Below are 22,185 nucleotides of genomic sequence, written 5' to 3' on the forward strand. Positions count from 1 at the left end.
ATCCCAGGTCCTGAGCATTCTAGATAACAGATACCATACCTGTACTCCATGGGAGTTGCATAAATCCATGATGGTGCCACTGCAATCCTATTGGGGTTTTTCATGTTTAAATGTATTTTAGTAGTTTAAAGGCATGGGAATCTAAACTGTGAAAAGACTCCATATTACAAGCATTCTGTATAATAGATCCCATGCCAGAATAGAGGGATCTCTCTAGGCGGCCTTTGTTCTACAGCTTAAATTAAAGTCTCCTTGTAGAAATATATGGTTTGCATTAGAATGTTCCATGCAAATATATCTCACATGGTACAGCTCCCTCCGCCTGGAGCAGCGTGCAGCCAAACATACAGAACCAGTTTTTCTCTATTTTTTCCTCTTTCTTTAAATAAGAAAAATGTGCAAATCTTTAAAGTCACAGGAGGGGGGGTGCTGTACATTGGCCAGATTTCTTCTAGATCATAGAATGATTTGCAAGATTGCAAACAGACATTTTAAGGGATCATGTTGCTTAAAATTAGTTTTTTTTTAATGTTTCGGAGTCGTACAATGGAGTGTTTTATTTTGCACGAGGGATATATGTAAAAATCACAGGCAGTCGTGTCATAAAAAGCTGCACTGGGATTGCTTTTAGTATGTTTGGGAAGCCAAAGCAGTTATAGGATCCTGCACTTTCTCATATCTCGGGCTGCATAAAACACTCACACACACTGAAAACTGATCCTTTTCTGTTTTCTCTGGAATTTGCAGCCGATTCAATAGGCTCTAATGAGCGTCAGCCTTTGCCTGTTGCATGAGCCTCAGCATCACACAGACTTAGCCAAGGTTTCCAAAGCGAACCACAAGCATCCCCAGCCTTTGTCTTCAGATGGATGGAGACGTGAGCCAGGGAGAGTCTCTAAAGTGAGTGACCTGGAGCACAAGGGACGTTCTTGGCACTGGGCTTGGAAGGGAGATACATATTACTGTTGACGAATAGGAATTCTCCATCAACTTTTCTATTTTTATTAGAGGAGTTCATCAAAGCCAAAAATACTTTCCCTACAAAGCCGAAAGGAATCTCCTCCATGTCTGCAGGGTTCATCTCTTATCTTGGGAGCTTCCCTTGTTTCTACTTTATTTTTATTGGCCTCTAAATTGATGTGTTCATATATTTTCTAGCTCTGGGGTTGGATTGTTGCTGCTTCCCACAAGCTTGCTTGCAAGTACACTAGTCAGAGCCTTATTCAAGGGGCCTCCTGGTGTTGTTTAGTGGGGTTTGGCCACTGGACCTTTTATGATGAAGATATTGATTTTCCTCTGCTTGGCCAACCTGCTTGGACTTTTGGAAGGGTGTCAGTTGCCTCATGACTGGAGACCACAAACAGAAGCCTGCAGAGCTGAGCTGGTGGAGACTGTAGTGTTTGCCAAGGTCTTGGCTCTGCACAAAGACAGCTACAGTGTGTACAACTACTTACCTTGGCAGTACAACTCAGACCTGTTCTTCTCCGCTGAGATTGAGCTACTGTGCGACCAGGCCTGGGGCAGTATGTTGGAGGTACCCACTGGCTCCAGGCTAAATGTGACAGGATTGGGATACTTCCCCTGCCATTCCTATACAGTCATGGAGAACAATTCCTATTACTTCTTCTTAAGGTAACATGTTCCTGCTCTGAAAATCCTATATTGGCAGCCAAGTAGAGACAGCAGTAAAAATATTTGACGTTCCTATTACCGGTTTAACCTTATGAGACCATTTTGATTTATAACTTCCCATGTTTTTTATTGAAAACTTTACAACAGCATATTCACATTATTTATTTTAGACTAACATGTCAGCCAATAACATACTGAACCAAAGTTCCCCCCCTAGTCCACTGCCCAGATGTCTTGATGGATATCTTGACAATGGAACAAAAACATTGGGGAAGAAAGATCTAGATATTTCTGTAGTTGTTTGGCCATTGGTCTGTAGTTGTGCCTTTCGTTTGCTCTGCTCCACTTGCACGGAAAGAGTTAAAACTCATGTAGCTAAAATATTCCAAGCTAGACCATACCTGGAGCTGTCAGTCCATATATCTGTCAGCAGCGGCATCCTACTAATCTGGCTCTGCCTGCATCTCACGTTTAGTTTAATGTGCAGATAGGTATTCTTTGTGCAGTTACTGTTTTGGAATTACAAAGTTACTAGTTTAGGTTGCAAAAAGACACCTGTCCGTCACGTTTAAGCCTTTTGTGTGTAACCCAGAGCATAAAGCACCACGGAGTGGCACGGTGGCTCAGTAACCACGGCTGCTTGGGGTCCTGAGTTTGATTCTGATTTTCAAGAGTCCGTATGTTCTCCCTGTGTTTTGTTTCCTCCTCCCACACATCAAACATACAGGCAGGTTAAGTGACTCCTGACGAAATTGACCATAGGGTGAGTTTGTGTGTTGCTTGTGTGCAATATATATAAATATCTATACAGTATATGTATGATATGTCATTGTTAATAAAATGTTTGCCTGCTCCCAGCATGCTCCACCAGCTTTTATACTGTAGTTCAGATCTATGCTATATAGGGATGCACCGAATCCACTATTTTGGATTCGGCCGAAACCCCCGAATCCATCGTGAAAGATTCGGCTGAATACCAGACCGAATCCGAACCCTAATTTGCATATGCAAATTAGGGGTGAGAAGGGAAAAAATGTTTTACTTCCTTGTTTTCTGACAAAAAGTCACGTGATTTCTCTCCCCGCCCCTAATTTGCATATGCAAATTAGGGTTTGGATTCGGTTCGGCCTGGCAGAAGGATTCGGCCGAATCAGAATCCTGCTGAAAAAGGCCGAATCCTGGCCGAATCCCGAACCGAATCCTGGATTCAATGCATCCCTAATGCTATAGCCTTTCTCTGAGTTTCCTAGAAAGTGTGATATTTTATCTCTTTGGCCGCAGCTCAAACTATTTCTACTCCCTTGTTTATTTTGCTTGTATTTATTTATTATTCTTCCACCGTTTCTGCTGGGGGCTCTTCCTATTAATCCCTCAACCAGTTTAGCTTTGTTCTTTAACCGTCTCTGTTACAGTTCTACTGTTTATTTCTCAACCATCTCTTCTGATGAACTATACCATTCTGCATCAACTATCAGCTGTTATCCCTAAACCCTCTGTGCCTTTTGGACTATTATGTTCTTTGTCCTTCAAGCATGACTGCCTATAGCCTTTTTAGCAATATAGGCACCACCATTTGTCCCGTTAGAAACCATTGATGCCAGTGGAATGTTGACAGGTCATACTGTCAGGAAAACAGAAGCCACCGTGGCTCATCAGGGGACCATTGTCACTTTAAAAAGTTTAGTGAGGACCAAGGAGGAGGCTGAGCTGGGAGATTGGCACCATATGTGATTAGGAACATTTTACTGAAGACAGGGTAAACACGCAGGCAAATAGAAAGGTAACGTTCAAGGGTCCAAGTTTCAAAAGATGGTCAAGGCAAGGCAGCATACAAGCGAGGTCAGACAAACTAAGGATCAGAACCAAGATAAAGGACAAATACAATTGCAGGAAGGCCTACCACAGGAAGAGTGACCAGCATCAAGGATGACCTACCAGCTGGAAAGGTACATTGGCATCAGTGGAGCTTTAGAGGTTTGAATGGGGCATTGTCTTCCTAGAACATTTCACTCTTACCTTATCAGCAGAGGAAAGCTTCATCTTGTCTCAAGACAACCCTTTGCAAACAAGAGTAGCTCAGAAACACTTAAAAGTGGAGCTGCCAGAAAATTTGAGCATTGGTATGGCCCATGGTATGAACCATTCTCATTCTTATCTGTTGGTTGAGATTGGGTGAAGCATGTGTCTTGTCTTTCCACGAGTAGGTCACTGCCTGAGTTCTTCATACCACCTAACCCACAAGCACACTGTATCCCTCTAGGTAACGTTTTTTTGCCAACAAACTTTGATGGCACTGCTCACTCAATCCCTAGATGATTAGTTGCAGTTAATCAGCTCAGAGTTTTTCATTTGTTCAACTACAACACACACACAAAAGGCAGACCTTTCTTCCAGATGTTGCTGTTACCTATACCTCTATCTATAGAATTATACATACTGTACTTTGCCATTTCTCCTCTCCAAACATTAGCATATTGGCTTTAAGCATGGGGTTCCTATTCTATGAGTTTAGAAAATGATGGTGAACTTGTGTTTTAAAATCTCTCAAGGATTTGCCATTGTGCTGATAGAAACAATAAACCAACTGTTTTGGTCTGTTTTATCTCATCCACATGTGGACAAAGAAAGACTAGCATATGGCCTCCCACAGCTGTAAATTCTATATATCAGCAAACAAAGAAATTGCCCCAAATGATTTTTGCTTCACATACACAAAGAGGTGTATGCTGCCAAATTGAGTGGTGGGGCTGTCAAACAGAAAGATATAACTATTCACTCCCTGCTCAGTGAAACTCAACAAAATAGTCACGGACCATGTGCAGGACACATGGAGGCAATGCTCATACAAAGCCCCAAACAGAAGATCTGTGACCTGGAACACTATAATATAATGTTTTCCTTCTCGTTCTCATATCCTTCCATATATTCACATATATTCACAGGTATGTTTTTACCTACCAATACAAACAGTAATTCAAGAAATGAACAATAATTGCAGGTCAAGACCATTAAAGGGATACTGTCATGGAAAAGTGCTGCTCCAGCAGAATACCTCCACTGAAATCCATTTCACAAAAGAGCACACAGATTTTTTTATATTCAATTTTGAAATCTGACATGGGGCTAGACATATTGTCAATTTCCCAGCTGCCCCAAGTCATGTGACTTGTGCTCTGATAAACTTCAATCACTCTTTACTGCTGTACTGCAAGTTAGAGTGATATCACCCCCTCCCTTTCCCCCCCCCCCAGCAGCCAAACAAAAAAACAATGGGAAGGTAACCAGATAACAGCTCCCTAACACAAGATAACAGTTGCCAGAAACAACACTCAATAGTAAAAACCCATGTCCCACTGAGACACATTCAGTTACATTGAGAAGGAAAAACAGCAGCCTGCCAGAAAGCATTTCTCTCCTAAAGTGCAGGCACAAGTCACATGACCAGGGGCAGCTGGGAAATTGACAAAATGTCTAGCCCCATGTCAGATTTCAAAATTGAATATAAAACAATCTGTTTGCTCTTTTGAGAAATGGATTTCAGTGCAGAATTCTGCTGGAGCAGCACTATTAACTGATGTGTTTTGAAAAAAACATGTTTTCCGATGACAGGATCCCTTTAATTGCCATTCAAGGTCCAGGGTTTCTTCTTCATCACTGTTTTTCCTTTTTACTGTATTCACAGCCCTGAGTGTGGGAGTGAAAGTGAATAGCGGACATGACAAGGTTTAGCAAATTCTGTGATCTGAGAGTTCTGATGGCAGTTGATGTCATGTGGGAACATTATAATGATGAGGGCATTAGGTATTGGGTTTCAGTATGGAAGCTGTGCAGACCCAGTTGTGTTTGTTTCTAAGCTTTTCAAGGAACTGTCTTAGAAAGACATCTTTAAAATAGTCCAATCAAATAGAATTTTTAGAATCAAAGACAGTGACATTTTAACCAGATTTTTACATTCTTTCCCATCCAGGGCCGCCATTAGAAATTACGGGGCCCCGTACAACAAAATTTTTGGGGCCCCCTGGGCCCCGCCCACACTGACGACCAAGCTCCACCCCATATCCCGCCCACTCCACATCGCAGTTAAAAGACCACACAGACATCAGCGCTAAAAAAGTAACCCCCCCACACAAGTTGTAAAAAGCTATTGATGGTCAGGGCCCCCTTATAAAAAATTGGGGCCCCAATTTTTTTTTTTTAAAAACATTGGTGGCAGGGGCCCCCTTATAAGTTAAAAAAAACTTGGGGCCCAACAAAAATTTTTTAAAAAAACTAAAAAATAAACAAACATTGGTGGCAGGGGCCCCCTTATAAGTTAAAAACAAATTGGGGCCCCAAAAAAAATTTGAAAAAAAAAAAATTTTTTTTTTGAAAAAAAAAAACCATTGGTGGCAGGGGCCCACTTATAAGTTAAAAACAAATTGGGGCCCCAAAAAAATTTTTGAAAAAAACATTTTTTTTTGAAAAAAAAAAAAAAACTGGTGGCAGGGGCCCCCTTACAAGTTAAAAAAATTAAAAAAATTTAAAATTTAAAAAAAAAAAAAAAACAATGGTGGCAAGGGGCCCCTTACGAGTTAAAAAAAAAATTGGGGCCCCAAAAAAAAAGTTTTAAAAAAAAGATTGGAGGCAGGGGCCTATAGAATATTAAAATAATACATTGGTGGCCAGGGGATTAAAAAAAACAAAAAAACACAAACTGGTGTTCAGTAGAATTGAACTCATGGCTTCAGTACTTCCACTTCGCCTCCTTTCGTGACTTCGGGTCTTTTCACCGCTTCAGGACTTCAATTTCGGCTCTTTTCGTGACTTCGGGTCTTTGCGCTGCTTCAGGACTTCGGCTTCGGCTGTTTTCGTGACTTCGGTTCTTTTCGGCGCTTCGTGACATCGGCTTTTTCCGTGACTTCGGGTCTTTTCGGCGCATCGGCTTCGGCTTTTCGGCACTTCCGCATTCGGCACGCAAGAGGCAAGACGTACGGCTCGGGCGCTCGTAAGGGGGGCCCGGATCTTCAAAAAATGCAGCGCTGCCGGGCCCCCCTTCATGCCCGGGCCCGGTACGCTTGTCCCCCCTGTCCCCCCCTGATGGCGGCCCTGTTCCCATCATTCCAACATAAATGCGCAAATTCTTCAAGCTGATTCTGGAGGCACAAAGCTCTGTGTTGAGTAGTCTACAGATTAAGGAGCACCACTTGCATGCCAGTCTCTAGTCACATGATAGGGTGGCATGATAGGACATACTGTAGTATTCTGGGCACCTAGAAGAGGTTGGGTTTAGCTATATACCCCTTTCAAGGGCACTGCTTTACACCTACGAATGGGTCTAGTGCTTGCAGCTACCATTAGTTAAAAAGAACTGTAGAATAAAAACTATTCAGATACTTGATTAAATCCAGTTTATAGGTATGGGTACAAATAGGCGCAGAAGTACTGCTGCAAAAGGTGCCCATACCCATACCTATATACTGGATTTAATGGAATTGTTGCTCTGGATGGAAGCAAGGTACTGGGATACTAGAAGTGGATTTCGAAGGGTATTGATACCATTGTATTCTGACGTATTCAGATACTTGCTTGTTTCTAACTAGTAGTAGACTGATCAAAACTTAATGTTGATTGGTAGGGGTATGACTTGACCAACCCTATGCCCTCCAAATATACATTATATTTGACCCCTCCTGGTTCCTTTTAGAATTGGTGGAATTTAGCACCTACATTTGCTCTTGTAGCATACTAACTTTACTTTTGCATGTCTTTGCAGTAGCTGAACAAATTAAATTGCTCATGCAGTAGCAGAGTAAGGCATGTTTGTGGGGAGTTTTTATGGGTGGTTATGGGAGTCTCGCTGTCTGGGTAGAAAAGAGGTTAAAGGGACACTGTTGTGATTTTTGACTTTGAGAAGAAGCCAACACTTCAGGATGGAACTGCTTTGAGACAGCTATGGTTTCTCCCCTTCCCATTGTATTTGCCACGACCTGGGTTATTCTCCCTAGCCTCTCCTAGTGGTAGACATGAGTATAGCACCGAAGCAGGAAAAGCTCTTTAGCAATGCAAACAAATCCTTCGGCAGAGGTGTCAAGTAGCTGTTATCTGGTTAGCTGCCCATTGCTCTGTTCATAGGCTTCTGATAGGCTGCTGATTGGCTGCTGGCAGGGAAGGGAGGGGTGATATCACTCCAACGTGCATTGCACAAGTGACATGACCGGAGGTCACATGGGAAACTGACAATATGTCTAGCCCCATGCCAAATTTCAAAATTAAATATAAAAAAATCTCATTTTAAAAAATGGATTCCAGTGCAGAATTCTGGAGCAACTTATTAACCAATGTGTATTGAAAAAAAAAATTTAACAGTATCCCTTTAAACCTGGCAAAAGAATAGTGCTCTCATCTGGAACTGTTCTTTCCTGCAGCAACCAGGGTAAATAGCTATAAACAGAGATAATTTGTAGGTACGATGTATAATTTCAGTATCCCCTGACTTTAGTCTAGAAATGGAGATTTTTTCCACTGGTGATCATTGGTGCTGAGTTATTAAATGGGCCCACAAGTGACTCCTTGTGGCTTTGCTTTGATTCCAATGCGATGGTGTAACTATAGGCACTCGGTTTTTGTTCAGCGATGAACAGTCAAACAGCCCAAAAGAATTATGTGAGGAGCCAGCAATATGCTGAGTGAGCATGATAACATAGGCAAGGACTGTATTATATACAAGACTGATGGGAATGATATATAAGAGCTGCAGAATATGTTGGTACTGTGGTGCCACTGCCTGATTTATGAACAGTAAGAGACTCGAGTGACTGTACTGAGAGTTCTGCTAAAAAACAAATCAGTTGTTCTCTATATGCTCTTACAATAACCATTCACTACTCGGAATGTGGTTTCAAAGTTCTTTGGACCCTTAGGCAGAGACACACGTGGCGATTCGTGGAGATTAGTCGCAGAGCCGGGCCAACCCGGCCAGGCGCCCTAGGCAGCCTGCCGGGCCAAGGCGCCGGCTCTGTGCGCGATCGACTGCGCATGCGTGAAAGTTCGCTCCAGTGCGCATGCGCGAAAGTGCATTTACACCAGTGCCAGACGAGGAGAGACGGGACCGGACACGGGGTAGGCGACAGAGCAGGTACGTGCCTGGCGCCCCCTCAGCTTTGCGCCCTAGGCACGTGCCTACTCTGCCTACCCCTAGTTCCGGCCCTGATTAGTCGCCTGGCGACAAACTGCCTCTTCTTCGGGCGACTTATCTTCCTGAACTGCCTTCCCGTCGGCGAGTATTTAAATCGCAGGTGGGATGACACTCGGAGCGCTTTGTTTTCCGAAGTTGCCCGAAGTTGCCTCACCTGGAAACTTCGGTTGACTTCGGAAAACGAAGCTTTCCGAGTGCCATTCCACCGGCAATCTCGATTCTAGCCGGTGGGAAGGCAGTTTGGGGAGATTAATCGCCCTAAGAAGAGGCGATTAGTCGCCGGGCGACTAAATCTCCCCGAATCTCCACGTGTGTCTCTGCCCTTATAAATTGAGGAAAGACATCTATTATGCAAATATTTGTCTCAAAGACCATCATACACGTAGCATACAAATAACTAATTAAAGAAAAGCTGGATATGATTTCTGTACCTTATGACTGAAGCATGGGACCTGAGTGTGTAAGCTCTATGGACGGGAAATCAGTCTGGGCACTTTTTGGGTTGGAGTCAGCTGAACTTGGTGGGTGAAAAACCAGAAACATCTGGGTTGTCTCAATTGGTCTTTAAAATATATTCATAGAAACAGGGGTATCTAGCTCTAGCTTGGAGTTACATCCAGGACTACTTTGGCCATACCTAGTGGTTAATGTGATTAGTCTGCAGTGGATTCTTCTAACAGATACACACCCAAACCCCAAAGTTATCTTCATTTATTCATTTCTCCTTCTTATAGACATACATTCTCAAGCTTGTGCACTATGGCAGCAATTAAGTATAATTAGAAAGCGCCCCCCCATTAGGTAAATGGATCCTGGTCCCACTATTACATCACACAACAACTGTATCGTCCCTTTAAGTGTACAGGAAAGGGTCTATGTTTGATAATATCTAAAATATTTCATTTTGTCCTGTAAACAAGATTTTGTTATATAAGTAAGTCTCTCCATCCAAAAAACACACCTTGTAAAGCATTCAGAAGCTGGCTGTGCCGCAACTCATAAGAAACTCTCCTGTCTTCCCAGAAAAAAGGAAAATCTTCGGAATCTTATTAAGGTCACCAGTGAATAGAAAAAGGAGGAATGCATCAGTCTGTTACAAAAAACAAGTCTGCTGAAAGTCAGGTTTCTCCTAATTCCTCACCACAACAAATGACATGGTAGCTGTGTTATCATTACCAGCCAATCAGGAAGTTGCTGCATGGCTGATGAGTTATTTAATTAGACGGCTTAATTCATTCTATGCACTCTGTGGCACACATCTCAACTGATGCTGATCAGCCATGCAGCTTGCGGGTTTTATATGAGGCCAGAAATAACAGGATAAAGCGGCTACCGTAAGTTTGGGTTGACAGAGCCATCAGTAGACATGGAGTGGAAAAGTGACTCAGGATGAATGCCAAGAGATCTTACTGGCTTGCAAAATTGGACAAGTTCAGTTATTTGCATGCAATTTGAATTTAAGTGGCTCATTATTATTATCAGTATTATAATTTCTTTATAACAGTCCAGTTACAAGCAATGCAATTGCCAACGCCAAACCAATCACAAAAAAGTAGAAACAAACTAACCGAAAGTAATGCAATTACCTGAGCCAAACCAGTTATAAAGAACACAAGAAGCAGATACAAATCAGTATCAACAATTCAACATGCAGAAATAAACCAGTTACAAGCAGTGAGCAGAAATAAACCAGTTACAAGGAGTGAGACGAAATAAACCAGTTACAAGCAGTGAGCAGAAATAAACCAGTTACAAGCAGTGAGCAGAAATAAACCAGTTACAAACAGTGAGCAGAAATAAACCAGTTACAAGGAGTGAGACGAAATAAACCAGTTACAAGCAGTGAGCAGAAATAAACCAGTTACAAGCAGTGAGCAGAAATAAACCAGTTACAAACAGTGAGCAGAAATAAACCAGTTACAAGGAGTGAGACGAAATAAAACGGTTACAAGCAGTGAGCAGAAATAAACCAGTTACAAGCAGTGAGCAGAAATAAACCAGTTACAAGCAGTGAGCAGAAATAAACCAGTTACAAGCAGTGAGCAGAAATAAACCAGTTACAAGCAGTGAGCAGAAATAAACCAGTTACAAGCAGTGAGCAGAAATAAACCAGTTACAAGCAGTGAGCAGAAATAAACCAGTCCAGTTACAAGCAGTGAGCAGAAATAAACCGGTTACAAGCAGTGAGCAGAAATAAACCGGTTACAAGCAGTGAGCAGAAATAAACCGGTTACAAGCAGTGAGCAGAAATAAACCGGTTACAAGCAGTGAGCAGAAATAAACCGGTTACAAGCAGTGAGCGGAAATAAACCAGTTACAAGGAGTGAGACAAAATAAACCGGTTACAAGCAGTGAGCAGAAATAAACCAGTTACAAGCAGTGAGCAGAAATAAACCAGCTGCAGCAGCAGAGAAACCAATTTTACAGCCAATACCAGTTTCCCCCCCCCCCGCTGGTACATTCGCAACATCATTTTTGACCTATAGCCAGTGTCGGACTGGGACACCAGGGGCCCACCAAAAACCCTTAGACCAGGGGCCCTCTCTCATTATTATTTTCTTCCTCTCCACACTCAACCTGTATTCTACTATTCTCTTTTCTTTACAAACTATAACCTATTATTCCATCTATTTAGCCTCTTTATTCTCATAGAAATAGGGAATGGCCATGAAATAAGCCAAATGTTTAGAAGCAGGAGGGGCCACTGACATTTGAGCCACCGGGAGTTTTCCTGGTATCCCTGTGGGCCAGTCCGACACTGCCTATAGCAAGTATTTCTATTGTTCTAAAGGGGCTGCATTATGGACCTTTCCAAAATATAATATGGATGGATCCCAAGTGATATGTAGTAGAATACTTGTGTCCATACAGGGAAGCAACAGATGATGTGTTGAGTGAAGCATCAACCTATTCCATTGTGCAGTACAACAGATGGCGGCTTCTCCTGGGTCCCCTTGTCCTGAGTTCTCTCCTTCTTCCCATCAGTGTTGGCTCCAGTCGGGAAACTGTATCCGGCTTCCTACGGGACCACTTATGATTTACAGGTTGATGTTGAACACATTCCTATACTTCACTAGAGCTGAAGGCGATGTGTGTTTATATCAGTATCTGCTTCTCCCCAAAACGAGTTTGATTTCATGCCAGAAATGATTGAACAAGCAGATATTCTATCACTGATTTGTACTGGCCAAGAAACTGTGGCTGCAGAATTCTACAGGATGACTTGCTATAGAAATCCCACAGTGCAGCTCATGCCCAGGAGTCAGGACTGACAGTCTTACCTTTACAATATGCAAAATCATAAACGGAAAAGAAAATCCTTATTAATGGGGCTTAATCATGTCCTCAGCTATTGTTGGTGTTTGGTGATATCACTTAACTTATATGACCTGTGGACAAAATGTGTAACCAGTTTTTTTATATTGAGTTTGTATGAATGATATTTAGAGCTCCCTGTATAACTCAGCCTGCAGCCTTGTGCCTTTATATGGTCACAGAACCCCTCAGTGACTTCTAATATCCTTATCATTTACAGTAGGGGGTACATTATCCCTTTTAATATATGAGTGATACTTAGAATTCACATTGAATGTGCAAACCAACCATAGACGTGTAGATTTACCTTCACATCGGTTCGGTGCCATCTCCTGACCTGCCATTAAACATTCAGATCAAATAAAGTAGTAAAAGAACAGATTAGACGATGTTTTGCCCCTTAAAAGCAATCATACGAAAGTTATGTCGGACAAAAGCTGGTGACAGTCTCCCACCTCGGTAGCCGACAGAAAATTTCTAACCTGTCCGATCGTCTGAACGGCCGATCACCATGGCACGAAAAATGCCGAGACACTGCCCGAAAATCATATGAAATGGAGAGTCGTACGGTCAAATCTTTGCGGACACTACTTAGCCTGAAATTATTAATAAAACCTGGTTAATATGTCTTTATTATTCTAGACACAGAAGTATTTGATTCAACAGGTTCTCTAATCTCTTCTTTTTCTGGCAGCAATAGCAACAGTCTTATTGTCAATTGTCTAACAGTATATAAGCACATCTGGAGTTTGTGAAACCCATTGCCTTCAGGGACCCACACTGCAGGGGTCAATGCTTGGGAAGAATCATAGAGCAGAACATCTGCCAATTACTCTCAAAGCACTATATATATATATGTATATACACCTTGAGAAAGGCCTCGGAGCAGGCCGAAACTTTGGTCCTCTTTTAATAAACAAACAAACTTAAGATTTTATAAGACCTGAGAGTGCGGATCTTATGTGACGGATTGTGATTCAAATTGTGATTAAGCTTCTCCCAGGCAAGTTAATCTTAGTTTTCGAGAGTGCCGGCTCTTCGATTAACTATATATATATATATACAATGTATATTTTGCTGTTCTTGTGGTCATGTAGTTCAATGCTTTCACAGTACAATGGTCACTCACACAACGGCATCAACACTGTGGGATTTAATGTATTTCTATGTATGTCAATAAGAGAGGATACTGTTCTTATAAAGTGCTGCCATGTTATATTGAACAAAATAGAGGACTGCACATTCAAATAAAAATAAAGAACATTTATTACATCAAAAAAGTTACCAAGACAAATAAATTCAAAATAAATATAGCGAGCCCACTATATTTATTTTGAATTTATTACATAGTTACATAGTTAAATTGGGTTGAAAAAAGACAAAGTCCATTAAGTTCAACCCCTCCAAATAAAAACCCAGCATCCATACACACACCCCTCCCTACTTTTAATTAAATTCTATATACCCATATCTATACTAACTATAGAGTTTAGTATCACAATAGCCTTTGATATTATGTCTGTCCAAAAAATCACCCAAGTCCCTCTTATAGTCATTAACTGAATCAGCATCACAACATCACCCGGCAGTGCATTCCACAACCTCACTGTCCTGACTGTGAAGAACCCCCTACGTTGCTTCAAATGAAAGTTCTTTTCTTCTAACTTCAATAGAATCCTACCTCCATGGGTTAAATACTGTGGTGCTCTATCTGGGAACTTTGCTGCTCTTCAGTTCCATACATGTAGCAATAACAAAAAGAAATATGATGGCACTCACCAAGCAAAATGTGCTGCATTTTTATGATTTATTCAGATCTCTGCACAACGTTTCAGGGGATCAACCCCCTTTCTCAAGTACTCAACTATGTTCCAGGCCAACATTCCTTAATTTAACCAGTAACCTTTTGCATGGCACTGTATCAAATGCTTTAGCAAAGTCTAAGTAAATCACATCCACTGCCATCCCAGAATCGAGGTCTCTACTTACCTTCTCATAAAAAGAAATCAAGTTAGTCTGGCAAGATCTATTACACATAAAACCATGCTGGCACACACTCATATTATTATGATTTGCTATGAAGTCCAGTAGCTTATCCTTTATTAACCCTTCGAAAAGCTTTCCTACCACTGACATCAGACTAACTGGCCTATAGTTTTGAGGCTGAGAACGGGATCCTTTTTTGAAATACATGAATACAGTGAATAACTTTGATTTTTTCAGGCCCCTCATGGAAGGCCTTGTTATAGGTTCCCTTCCCTTCATTTTCCCCTGTCGCTCGTCTATTTTTTTGCTTGGTAACTTTTTTGATGTAATAAATATTCTTTATTTTTATTTGAGCATGCAGTCCTCTATTTTGTTTTTGTTCATGTTATCTTGGAGACTCTGGATTTGCACCTCTAGTTTATTCACAGGGTGTGCGCCTTCTAACTCTCTATGTATCTAGATACCATGTTATATTGAATCTGAACTTGTTCTAGTGAATAGCAGAGGGTTCTAAGACGATGGACCTTCATTCCCCGTGTTCTTTCAGTGCTCTGTTCACTATTCCCATTTTTTACCCACAGGATGGATGAGAACTACAACCTCCTGCCCCACGGAGTCAACTTTCAGGATCCCATTTTTCCTGACTCCCCTGAAAATCACCGCATGTTTGCGAGTCTCTTCCAGTTTTCCAACTGTTCGTTTGGAATTGATCCCCAAGTCTACACCCCCGATTGGGACGTCCAAGAGGATCACAGGGTGAGAATGTGGGAGTGCGGGAATGTGTGATGACAGAGAGTGAAGGGCTAGAGTGAAGCAGGCAACACAGGAAAGCTTTAAGTTCATTTAAAGACACAGACCCAATCTTTCTCCCTCTATAATCCTTATTGTCCCTGTATGTCCTTACATTTGCCGAGTCTAGGGCCTACATGTTACGACATGTATGGGATCCATTAATTGGGAAACCATTATCCAAAAAGCTCTGAATTACGGAAAGGCCATTTTCCATGGACTCAATTTTATCTAAATGATCCAAATTTTTAAAAATGATTCCCTTTTTCTCTGTAATAATAAAACAGTAGCTTCTCCTTGATCCCAACTAAGATATAATTAATCCTTATTGGAAGCAAAACCAGCCTATTGGGTTTATTTAATATTTACATGATTTTTTAGTATACTTAAGGTATGAAGGTCCAAATTAAGGCCTAGAGCATTCTGAATAACAGGTCCCATACTTGTACTACATGTCTCACTCCCACCACAGCATATAATGTTCACCTCTTCCTTGCAGCTCCTGTGTAGCACAGTGCAGAGAGCTCTGCTGGAAGAAGAGGAACGGGTGAAGAACCTGTCTCAGAAGGTCAGGATGCTGGAGAAAGCCAACGGGCATCTAAGAGAGAAAGTGAAAAACCTCAAGCGATCTTTGCGTCAAGCTACCATCGAGAATAAGGAGGCTTTGCAGGCCAAGTGTCTCAACAAGGAGAACGGTGGCAAAGACTCAAAGACAAGCAATCACAAGAAGGTCCTGGCGAGAGCACCCAAGAAACCCACAGGAAACAGGTTGGACTAGGCCGGGATTCTACAATGTTCTCTGGACTAAAATGGCTGCATCAAGAAGCCCCCAGAAGCAAAATATCCTTCTGATACAGCAGGTGTATATTCCGAGGTCTCTGCTTATATCTGTCTAATCGCAAGTTAGTATAATCTAACTACTGATTGGTTGCTATTGGTTCCTGGGTGAAACACCTAAAATTTTACACCTTAAAAGAATCAGCTGGTACATGTATGGTAGCCACTTAATTGGACTCTATAACTTCTGCATAAATATATACAGTATGTACAGGTATAGAACCTATTATCCAGAATGCTCGGGACCTGGGGCTTTCCAGATAACGGGTCTTTCCATAATTTAGATCTTCATACCTTAAGTCTACTAGAAAATCATGTAAACATTAAATAAACCCAATAGGTTGGTGTTGCTTCCAATAAGGATTAATTATATCTTAGTTGGGATCAAGTACAAGGTACTGTTTTATTATTACAGAGAAAAAGGAAATCTTTTAAAAAAATTTGGATTATTTGATTATAATGGAGTCTATGGGAGACGGCCATTCCGTAGTTCGGAACTTTCTGGATAACGAGTTTCTGGATAACGGATCCCATACCTGTATAAATATATAATACACAAGAGCCATAAATATTTCGTAAATTATATCCTTATAAACGGTGACCAGTGATGTCATCAGTTATAAACTATTGTAGTGATGTCATTTTTGTCACGACTCACTAAAACATGTGTATTATAATAAATAAAGTACCCCCTGTTGCAATATTAGAAGTCACCTTGGAGTTCCATGTCCTTGTGCTTTTGTATGGACCTGGAACTCCTTGGTGACTTATCATATCCTTAGATTTTACAATAGGGGGTACTTTATTCACTATATATGTGTGCCTAATGGAAACAGTGAGAGATTTTATTTTAATTTTATCTTTCAGCCTCAAGCTGCTATGAAAGTATAACTGGCCTAATAATTGCCTTATTTTTGCCTTGCCCAAGCAGCCATTTTCTCTTTCTGGATAACAGATCCCATACCTGTACTAATACCCCAGCAAAGCATTTTCCTGCATTAAGCGCAGTTTAGCAGTAGTGGCACTTTAAATATCTCATTGTTAACCTCATACTGACTGTGTCCATGGTACAACTGCTTCACTGTATTGGTTGTAATCATCTCTGATGGACGTCTATTGTGTCTAACACCCTTCAAATTGTTATGATAGAAGCCAAGGTTTTATATTACCATAAAATGATCCCCTTAGAGCTGAGCAAGTTGATGGCGAGTAGAACAGGGGCTGCTCCCCGGCTTTATACAAATGTTATTTCTTTTAAACCACATTTCGCCCTGATTTCATAAAGTTGCCGCTATTTGGATTGTCTGTCTTTCTCGTTTATGTTAGTAAACTATAGTGTATGGCAGCAGCCATGTATATAACATGGAAATGTGCAGATAAATAAAGACTTACCCAAATGTACTGTATTAAACATATACAGACAAGATTGCATTGGACTCTGCCCTTATTGCAAACAGTTTTCTGTTGAAAATCATGGAGCCTCTGTAATGAGAATTTGTACCAGTCCGTTTCTGCTTTATTCATGCTCTTCTGAAGGGGGAAATACACTAACGCCTTCCCTCACTCTGCGCCGGCTAAAACGAAAAAAAAAAAACGCAAGCGCTAATCACACGCGGTGAACCGGGCGACTTCGGAAAATGAATCGCTGTGTGTGATTAGCGCCGTTGTTTTTTCATTTTAGCCGTCGCAGAGTGAGGGAAGGTGTTTGGGCAGATTGGTCGCGCAAAAACGAGGCGATTAGTCGCCAGGCGACCAAATCTCCCAAAAACGCCCAGTGTGGCTTTACCCTAAAGAGGTGGTTCACCTCAAGTCATAGAATGGCCTTCATTATTTACTTTTACAATTTTTTTATCATTTGCCTTCTTCTGACTCTTTCCAGCTTTTAATTGAGAGTCAATGACCCCAAACAACTTCTGTGTAAGGCTACATATTTAGAGGGTTATTTATCAAAGTCTGGAAATTTCTCCGACTACTCCGACCAAATCTACACAGATTTTTTCCCCCTTATTTATCAATACATTTTCCCGAAAATTTCTTGTTCGGGGAAAAAAAAACAAGATAAAATCGAGGAAAAATCCGAATATCACAACTTTTTTCGATTTGACACCCGAATAACGTAAATTTTCTGGATTTGACGCCTGAATACCGCAACAGTCTATCTTCAGGACATCTACATGAATTGGGCAGGTCTGAGTTGGAGTACTTTTTTATTCAGACTTTTAACACCCACTAGAATTAATATTGTTATTCCGTAAAAAAAACAGGGTTTCCCCTTTAAAAGGTCAATGAGAAAAAATAACCACCTTATTGTTATTGCTACTTTGTGTAACTTATCTTTCTATTCAGGCCTCTCCTATACATATGCTCTTAGTCAAATCAATGCATGGTAATTTGGACCCTAGCAACCAGATTCCTGAGACTGCAAATTGGAGAGCTGTTGAATAAAAAGCTAAATAACTCAAAAACTACAAAAATAAAAAATGAAAACTAATGGTAAATTGTCTCAAAATATCACTGTCTACATCAGGGATCCCCAACCTTTGTCACCCGTGAGCAACATCCAGATGTAAAAAGAGTTGGGGAGCAACACAAGCATGAAAAATGTTCCTGGGTGGTACCAAATAAGGGCTGTGATTGGCTATTTGGTAGCCCCTATGTGGCCTGGCAGCCTACAGGAGGCTCTGTTTGGCAGTACATCTGGTTTTTATACAACCAAAACTTGCCTCCAAGCCTGGAATTGAAAAATAAGCTCCTGCTTTGAGGCCACTGGGAGCAACATCCAAGGGTTGGGGAGAAACATGTTGCTCATGAGCTACTGGTTGGGGATCACTGCTCTACATCATGCTAACAGTTAATTTAAAGTTGTATAGGAGAAAAGAAGAAAAGTATCCCCGTCTTCTTAATCAGAAAAATTACAAAAGGATATATATTATCACTGTGTGATTTGTTTTCAGTTAAACCATTAGGTCACGTGATCCAGTATCTATGAGTTCCCCCCTTAATAGTTTATCCCACAAAGTGCTAGTGCTTAACCTCAATCAATTAACATTAAATAGGGTAAAACTAAGACAAATACAGTGTAGATCAGCCTGTGCTGGTGCCAGAATCGTACCGATACCACTGCTGATCCAGTAGTATCGTCTGTGTGTAAAGGTGGCCATAGACGTAGAGATCCACTCATTTGGCGATGTAGCAAAACGATGTGATTTCTCCCTGATATGCCCACATTGATGTGGACAACATCGGGCTGATCCGATCCAATGATCGCGCATCATAATGGTGATCAAGATGTGACAAAGTCTGTTCTAGAGGTTGATTTTTGACCCCATATCTGTGAGTCTCTTAGGGCTGCATAATGCAGCCTTGGGTTAAAGGAGAACTAAAGCCTAACTAAAGAAGTAGCTAGATCTGTGTCTCCAAAGATGCCCCAGTAGCTCCCCATCTTCTTTTCTGCTGATTCACTGCACATGCTCTGTGCTGCTGTCACTTACTGAGCTTAGGGACCCACTCACAATATACAGTACACATAGAATAGAAATGTCACAATATAAGGCTGATTAGTAATTAATACAGATAACTAGAGAGGTACATTTCCTGAAGAAAATGTGAGTGGTGCTTGCCGTGGCAAAACTCAGGCCCAAATCTGATTGGCTGTTGTTGCCCCGCCCCTTTTTTTCCTAATTGTGAACCACAGTCACTCAGTGACTAACATACCAAAGTTTGGGAATCCTGTCATTTAATGTGTAAAAATGGCAGCATTTCTATTTTTTTCTATTGAAAATCAATGAATGAAATTTGATTGGTTGTTGGTGGCTCCGCCCACTTTTTCTAAACTTGAAGTGGAAACCCCCAGCGACCACATTTGTGATATTCAAGGTCCCTGACATCAATACTGAGAGAATGGCAGCCTTCTTAATTTTTCCCATTAAAACCAATCAAAGAAATCTGATTGGTTGGTTTTGGCTCCACCCACTTTTCTTAATTTTAATCCCAGTCCCCCAGTGACCAACTGTGCCAAGTTTGAGGAGGCTGCCATTAACCGTCTAAGAGCGGCAGCAGTTTAAAATTTTCCTATTTAATTGAATGGCTGAAATTTGATTGGCTGTTGTAGACTCCGCCCACTTTTTGTAAATTTTGGCTGCAGTCACCCAGTGACCCACGGTGCCAAGTTTGGGAGCTCTGGCTTTATTACTGTGAGAATTACAGCTGTTTACATTTTCTCATTGAAGTCAATAGGGAAAATCTGATTGGTTGTTTGCGGCTCCGCTCACTTTTTTGGGTCCCCAAAATAGGACAGAAAAGTCACAACACCCCATTCCCGAATAAGCTGAACGGTTTGACACCTCATTCATGGGTCTGCGACAAACTAATTATTCGATAAATTCCCCATTATAAGTCAATGGGGCAAATTTGGGGACCTCTCCTGCCCTGGGGGTAAAACTTATACCCTCGTGTGGGGTATCATCTGACTCAGGTCGCAAACCTCTTCAAATGTGGTAAATTTAACGTTTCTACAAGATTCCCTCTCTGCGCTAGAATCCGTCAAAAGTTGGCCTCAATGTTAATCTATGGGACTTTTCGGGGTGGTTAATTGCCCCCGCAAGGGGCAATTAACCACCCACCCCTTAGAAAAGTCATACCACCCCATTCCCGATTAAGCCGCACGGTTTGACACCTCATTCATGGGTCTAGGACAAACGGTGCGGGACTAGTTACGCGCCAAACTTTCATACGGAAGAAGAATAAAAATAAGTTTGCAAGATAACAGTAGTGATGCTTTGCTTCGCAAGCACCACTAATTACTACATGGCAGCACAGAAACCAGTGCAATTAGCATCAGAATTGAATAATCAGCAAACCTGTAGCATCAGCTTATATTACAGGGGAAGCTCATTTTCTGCTGGATAATTAGTGACGAGCCCTAAGCTTAGCTTCTCAACAGCCAATCAGAGCCCACTGAGCATGTGAGTGTCACAGACACTTTCCAAGATGGTGACCCCCTGTGACAAGTTTGAAGTCCTGGATCATTGCTGCTATTGACAAGCTGAAACTTTAGCCTCGTGCAATAACTTCAGTATATAAAATATGGCATTTTTACCCATATTCATTTTTAGGGTTTAGTTCTCCTTTAATTGTTAATTCTCTTCCCTTAGAATCAGGCCTGTGTGTTTTTTCCAGGAATATTGTGGGTAATTACTGTTTTGCTGAACTGTTTTAATCAACCTAAATATGCGTTCAGTCTCCCGGGGGTTTAACTCCATCTAAAGAAAGGCACATGCCCTCCATCTGTCTCCATCATTCCCAAACTGTAGCTGAAATGACAGATACAATTGTTTAGAGGTTAATGGAGCGTATCGTGGGGAATAAGCACAGCAATCAAGCAAACTGCCTATAAAATATTCCTTCATTATCTCCCAGGAAACCAGATGAATATAATGGGGCAGCGCTCAATCACCAGAGTGTTAAACAGATCCAATGGGGCAATTGGGTTTTAATGGTGCTTTAAATCATTCCCATTAGGCCCTGCGTTTCTTTCTTGCCTGTTTGCAGGGTCCCCCAATAAATTGCCCTCCTAGTGCTCAGTGTTTGCGCAGAATTGGAACCAGATGACACGCGCGCTGAGTTGTACAATTGGCAGCTGCAGTTTTCAGGAATTTACTGACGGATTTCAACAAACTGCCAGGCAAAGAGGCACTTAGTGATTCGCTAATGGAAAGCGATCAATCCAGAAACCTGGGCAATTTCTACACGTGATATCACTTATGTTTATACAATTGTTTCGATCAAGGAAACATTTAACCCCCTAGTCCCACAATAATACAACTCCCAGCATCTCTCCCAGTCATAGGATGTTGGCAGTTGCAGTTTTGCAGCACATGGAGTCCTGCCTGTCTGTGTTGCCCCAGTTGTATTATTACAAGTCCCAGCATTTTCCAACAGCCTCCAACATTCCAGGAGCAGAGCTGCAGGGCACATTTTTGCAGGAACAACACTTAATTAACAGGTTTTCTTTCCCTAAAATGCTGTGACTGCAGATGGTGCAAAGTATTAGCAAAGCTACTGCTGAAAGGATGGATATCAATGGGATAGTCTGATACAGTCATAGTGGCACATTCACTAAGATTCATAGTTGCGCCAGCGTCCGCTTTGTCGCGCTTCCCGCACTTCGCCAGGCGTATTTTCGCCAGCGCTACGCAAATTCACTGAAATCCGAAGTTGCGCTCAGGGGAAGCATAAGGTTGCGAAGTTGCGCTAGTGTTAATTCGCCAAGCAAAGCAAAGTTACACTAGCGATGCTTAATTTGCATACAGCGCCAAATTGAAGTTACAATGGAGGTATATGTAGCAGCACTACACAAGCCTGGGAAACCTTCAAAACATTATTTTGCCCTACACATGTGCCCACTGTATAGTTAAGGTGCCATGAGTTAGGAAATGTAGGGGGGAAGGAGG

The 22,185-nt window shown here is 41.5% G+C and overlaps 1 protein-coding gene across 1 annotated transcript; it reads left to right on the forward strand.

The window, feature by feature from the left end:
* The first annotated feature begins 539 nt into the window (after positions 1–539).
* Positions 540–15,995, forward strand: ccdc3-like.2.S (coiled-coil domain containing 3 S homeolog). Its single transcript, XM_018261441.2, has 3 exons — positions 540–1,632; positions 14,689–14,863; positions 15,396–15,995. The coding sequence occupies exons 1-3, from the start codon at positions 1,274–1,276 to the stop codon at positions 15,672–15,674; spliced, it is 813 nt and encodes a 270-aa protein (XP_018116930.1). The 5' UTR covers positions 540–1,273; the 3' UTR covers positions 15,675–15,995.
* Positions 15,996–22,185: the final 6,190 nt, after the last annotated feature.

This window comes from Xenopus laevis, chromosome 4S, assembly GCF_017654675.1.
Source record: "Xenopus laevis strain J_2021 chromosome 4S, Xenopus_laevis_v10.1, whole genome shotgun sequence".
NCBI lineage: Eukaryota > Metazoa > Chordata > Amphibia > Anura > Pipidae > Xenopus > Xenopus laevis.